The sequence below is a fragment of the Panthera pardus genome, unplaced genomic scaffold (assembly GCF_024362965.1).
Source record: "Panthera pardus isolate Hobbes unplaced genomic scaffold, ASM2436296v1 HiC_scaffold_13, whole genome shotgun sequence".
NCBI classification, from domain to species: domain Eukaryota; kingdom Metazoa; phylum Chordata; class Mammalia; order Carnivora; family Felidae; genus Panthera; species Panthera pardus.
The window spans coordinates 104,433,440-104,439,043 of record NW_026526688.1 but is presented as its reverse complement, the minus strand read 5'-3'; the positions used below and the strand labels follow the sequence as shown (position 1 = coordinate 104,439,043).

The 5,604-nt window shown below is 32.8% G+C and overlaps 1 protein-coding gene across 1 annotated transcript; it reads right to left on the bottom strand.

The window, feature by feature from the left end:
- Positions 1-447: 447 nt before the first annotated feature.
- FABP2 (fatty acid binding protein 2) lies at positions 448-4,191 on the bottom strand. Its single transcript, XM_019418598.2, has 4 exons — positions 4,079-4,191; positions 2,678-2,850; positions 1,144-1,251; positions 448-763 (listed from the first exon to the last, which is right to left on the bottom strand). Exons 1-4 carry the CDS (start codon positions 4,143-4,145, stop codon positions 713-715), a joined length of 399 nt encoding a protein of 132 aa, XP_019274143.1. The 5' UTR covers positions 4,146-4,191; the 3' UTR covers positions 448-712.
- Positions 4,192-5,604: the final 1,413 nt, after the last annotated feature.

The following is a 5,604-nucleotide window of genomic DNA, read 5'->3' as shown; positions in this document are numbered from 1 at the left end:
ATTTTAAAGACCCCAATCCAGTCTGTGTTTTCAGTTTACCAAATGTGGGGGTCGGGGGAAGTATAGTCTATCAATGCATATGTTGCATAACTTTATTTATTTAATTATTTTTTAATCTTTATTTAAAATTTTTTTTTAAGTTTTATTTATTTATTTTGAGAGAGAGAGACCGAGAGACAGAGAGAGAGAGAGCAGGGGAGGGACAGAGAGAGAGAGAGTGAGAGTGAGAGAATCCCAAGCAGGCTCCACACTGTCAGCATAGAGCCAGATGTGGGGCTTGCTGTGGGGCTTGGACTCACGAGCCGTAAAATCATGACCCTGGCCAAAACCTAGAGTTGGATACTTAACTAACTAAGCCACCCAGGTGCCCCTCCTTTTTGTTCTTTTTTCTTTTTCTTTCTTTCTTTCTTTTTTTTTTTTTTTTTTAAGGAAAAGCTACCTACAAAGCAATGTGGGAACAAAGTTTATTCATCTGTTTTAAAACATGTCACAAATTCTTTTCCAACAGGAATACAGCAATAAATGTAAATCTTAGAGAATGTAAAACAAATTAAATCCTAATTAGCTTTTACTTCTTTTGCCTTGGCAAGACTAGAAATACAAGTCGCTGGTTATGTTTACAAAAGGACTAATCAGGGAGAGAAAAACAGTTTTAATACAATATAGATTTTCTATTCAATTTGTGTTCTGGGCTGTGCTCCAAAAACGAAGCTCATTCCTTTTTGAAGATCCTCTTGGCTTCTACTCCTTCATATGTGTAAGTCTGAAAGGTGTTAACAAACATAGAAGAATTTGCCATTAAGATTTAAGGCTAAATTAAGAAAAGTACTAGTATTATTATAGCTTTGAAATGATTATAATATTTTTTTTTCTTAGTCTTGATAGCAACATTTTATACAGAGACAGGATATGCCCACTTTAAAACACATTTTTTGGTTATCAATAGGCAATGATATATTTGGCATATATATAAGCTCTCTTCAATAAATAGGCATCAGAAAATATGTATCTTTTTAAAATAAGATTTATGAGAAAAGTATTAGTTTATTTGTTGAAGCTATAACTCAGGAATCACAAAATAAAATTATTGTTATGTAATTATTTTTGTCTTTAAGAAATAGCTGTAATATTTTTACAACTCACCTGGACCAGTTCACCACCTACAATTTCTCGGATAGCATTCAGTTCACATCCATTGTCTACCCGTTTGAATTTTCCAACAAGTTTATTTCCCTCTAGGCTCCAAGCACCCTACATATGTAAAATAGCAATAATAATAATAATAATAATAATAATAATAATAATAAGTAAAATAATAATAATAGTAACCACAACAAATAATAATAATGATAATATTTTTTAGGGTCTTAAGTATGTCAAACACTGTTCTGAGGTGGGGTTTTTTGGGAGTTTATTGTTTATTTTTAAATGTTTATTTATTTTTGGGAGAGAGAGAGAGAGAGAGGCAGAGAATCCCAAACAGGCCATGTGCTGTCAACACAGAGCCCTGCACGGGGCTCAAACTCATAAACAGATCATGACCTGAGCCTAAGAGTTGGATGCTTACCCTACTGAGACACCCAGGTGCCCTCTGTTCTGAATTTATAGATCTACTTTTTCAATCTTTACAATAACGTTGTGAAGTAGATATTATTATCTCCATTTTATGGTTGAGAAAACTGAGGCATAGTACTTCACCTAAAGTCACAGAGCCAGGATTCAGCCTAGGTTTTGGGGCTCTAGAGTATGTGTTGGTAACCATTATGCTTGTCTCACTCAATTGTTTCCAAATGCTAAACTTTAAGGTAGATGAACAGCATTTTTCTCAATGTTTCATGTTACAACGAGTGTTCTAAATTTAGTCATAGTTCAAGTTAGTTTCATGGAGAACCTAACAACCCTGTGTTTGTTTTAATTTTATAATTGTTGTAATAATTTTAAAATGGTCATAGGGGTGCCTGGCTGGCTCAGTCAGTGGAGCATCCAACTCTTGATCTTGGGTTGTGGGTTCCAGCCCCAAGCTGGGTGTAGAGATTGTTTGATAATAAAACCTTTAAAAAATAAATAATAAATAAAAATGACCATAAGTGATAAGATATTTCACAGTTTGTCATTACCAGCATATAATTTAACTACAAAATCCTGAGGACAAAAATGTTTTTAAAAAATCAGTTGAAAGTATAACTTTCTAAAATTTTTTATCTTAAACATTAAAAGGTATATTCCCAATGACCTACAATGTACCATTAGACTTTCCCATTTTGTCACTTATCCATTAACTAATTTATTCACTTATTTTACTATTTTGGTATATTTATTAAATTACTATTATGTTTAAGTTAGAGAAATATGAAAGTTTTTATTGCTATCAGTTATATAATAAGTTGAAAACACTGAGCTATCATTTTCTTTATGAATAATAGGTCTATACTTAATCACCTGAAGGATGTTTTTCTAATTCTTATTGTTCAATCCAGACTATTTACAGATGTGTATGAAAATAAAAACATTATAGTTAAATATTCTGCCAATTTGTGCAAGATACAATGTGGATAAACTATTGGCTGCTTCAATAAATGAAGGAGACTTAATTAGACCACATCCAATGAAAGAAAACAGATTATTTTAGTATTGTGTAAAAAAATCAAGAATGCATTGCTTATAAAAAGTTTCTTACACTGAGTTCAGTTCCATCTGCTAGGCTGTAATTAAAAGTGACACCAAGCTCAAAAACAATATCAATGTTACGAAAATTGCTGGATTCTTTGACCGTGAATTTATTTCCTTCTTGTGTGATTGTCAGTTTCAGATTGTCATGAGCTGCAAGCTTCCTTTTCACCATATTAACACCTGCAAAGCAAAAGATGTTGGAGAAAAAGTCAAAATGCCATTGAAAGTGTTTATTTTAACAAGTCCTGTTTCACTTATTTGTTTATGTATGTTTTGAGGGTGGGGAAGAAAGCCTGATAGCATTGTCTTTGCACAAGAACATTCAAAATGCCCCTTGCCGAAAAAATTCAAGCTTAGATCAAGAGTAGTGATTCAATCTATTTTTCCAAAACTTAAGAAAAATTAAATGAAAACTAGAATTGTAGGATCTTAGAACTGAATAATTTTAATACAGTTATCAAACTTTTTGTTTCAGTGTTAAGTAAACTAAATGCCAGAAATGTCAAATGAAGGATTAAATATTTTCATATATTTATAAAGAACTTTAATTCTGCAAAAACAGTGTTTTTAAAACGTTTTTTCACTTTCCATAATAGCTTTCAAATTTTGAAGTTCATAATTCTCCTTGCTTTTTGTAGCATTTCTGACTGTCACAAAAATGAGAAAATTGGCAAATATTGCAGTCAAATTCATTAGTGTAAGAATGTGCAAATTCCATAAATTTCAACATGGAATTCTGGAACTATAAGACATAATTGATGCAGGTTTTATTTTTTGAGGAATGACACAAGTTTGTTTGCACATCTTGTACAATGTATGGACTTCCAGAGTATTGGAATAGATATTAAAGTTAGCTAAAACTCACACAGAAACCACATGGAATCATGAGATTATTCCCCCAATTTTACATGTCAGAGGAATGAGAATTAAGTCTAAGTTATTTAGAATTGTGAATTTTGATAGAACTTTTTTTTTCCCATTGCTTTTCTATATGATCTTTGTTTTTCCATCCTCTAGAATTCAGTGTTTCAAAGTTTTGAGCTTTTCATTACACACTGCCCTTTTTTACTCTCTAAGCAAAAACAAACAAACAAACAAAAAAAAAACAAAACAAAAAAAGTCAGTTTTCAATGGTATAAGCACAATCATTAGTTAAAGAGTGAATGAAACCTACCTGGATCTTTTTTGTTCCAGAGAACTCAAAGAATCTTTGCTTCTACTAGTGAGATAGTGTAGTCTTCCTAATATAAGAAGTGAAAATATTATTTTCCCTACTCTGAACCATCATACATTCTGGATCCTTACCACCAGAACAGGAGCCATTCCCTAAACCCTGAGGTTTAGACAGAATTAGAAAGGAAAGTATCTGTGAGGAATAAAATAAGCCACTGAAGAATTAAGTCCTTACCCATTTTTTCCATGAACTTGTCATAGTTCTCATTCCGGTCTATCTTCCAAGTACCATCAAAAGCCATGATCTCCGGTTGAGTGAGCCTCTAGGCAGTCAGAGATTCAGGTCTGTCCTTAGGGGACAATTTATTCTATTTCTTATCTCAGAACCAACTTCATACTGTGATGTGGAAGTTTAAAGTTTAAAAGGTCACCTAACTACACTAATGCCAACCCATCATAGTTTATCTTTCTATAAATTTCTTGGTTCCTCTCCTGAAATTCAACTGAATTACAGTTGACCCTTGAACAACATGAGTTTGAACTATACAGAGCCACTTATATATGGATTTTTTTTTTGATAAATACAGCACAGTATTTTAAATGTATTTTTAAAGTATTTTCTCTAGCTTACTAGAGAAATAAGAATTGTGTAAGAATACAGTATATAATACATGTGACATACAAAATATGTGATCGACTGTTTATGTTATCAGTAAAACTTCCAGTCAACAGTAGACTATTAATGGTTAAGTTTTTGAGGAATCAAAAGTTACACAAGGATTTCTGACTGCATGGGGCTGGTTGGTGGTCCTGACCCCCATGTTATTTAGGAGTCAACTGTAAAACATGATAAACAATGCCTACTCTGTCTTAAACTACAACTTGTGAGCACATTTATTTCAATAACTCGAATGCATACTCTTTGAAAATAGATTTTCTGCTTATAAGTTCAAAGTGCACACTGCATTGGAGGTAACACAATTCAGAACATATATCAAATAACATCTGAGAAATGAGACTATTAATGACCTATCCCTTTTTTACAATAGCAATTAACTTGTAAAGTAAGACTTTATGACCAAATTTAAATAAAAAGTTAAACTTAATATGATATTGAGACTGAAGATTTATTTATTTTACTAATATGTTCTTTCACATTGTGCTTTTGGGTTGGTAAATATCCTGGCACCTGGTACAGTGCATGACACAGAGTAAGTACTCACTAAGTTTTTGTTTTGGTCTTGAATGGTGATAGGCCACTGAGAAAAATTTTAAGAGGTAGAAATGTAGCTAGATTACATGAAAGCTTCTATAAGAGAAAGAATCAGTTTCAAACATCTGCCATGGGCAGAGAAAACAAAAGCAAGATGTTAGCTGTGCCATTAATTAAAACCATATCTTTGTTTTATTCCCCCTCATCCCCAATCCTGGTGCAATCAGAAGCTAAAACTCAGTATGTATGTAGGGCGAGGCCATGGAGGTCAGCTAAAAAGGAAAAAAGACAAGGAGGTCACCATATCTCTCCCTTCCCCCACTGTAGGCTTTCAGTCTGGAGCAGGACTGGGCTGGTAGAGGAAACCCATTAACTTACTATGAAGATCAGAGTTTTGATTATTAACTAGCCTGAACTTATCACTTACTAAAAAGAGACTATTACTGTGAGTGAATGTGATCTGAGAACATTTTATTAACTAAAGGTCAATAGAGAAGCTACAGAGCATGTCCAAAATTTCATTCACAGTTAGAGGAAGGACATAATAA

Bases quoted from the DNA above. Each gene is read 5' to 3' on its own strand.
- FABP2 (XM_019418598.2), bottom strand. From the start codon at position 4,145: ATGGCTTTTGATGGTACTTGGAAGATAGACCGGAATGAGAACTATGAC. The intron at 1,252-2,677 runs GTAAGAAACTTT...TTACATATGTAG, and splicing joins CAGATGGAACTGAACTCAGT to GGTGCTTGGAGCCTAGAGGG. The intron at 764-1,143 runs GTGAGTTGTAAA...AACACCTTTCAG, and splicing joins TAGGTGGTGAACTGGTCCAG to ACTTACACATATGAAGGAGT.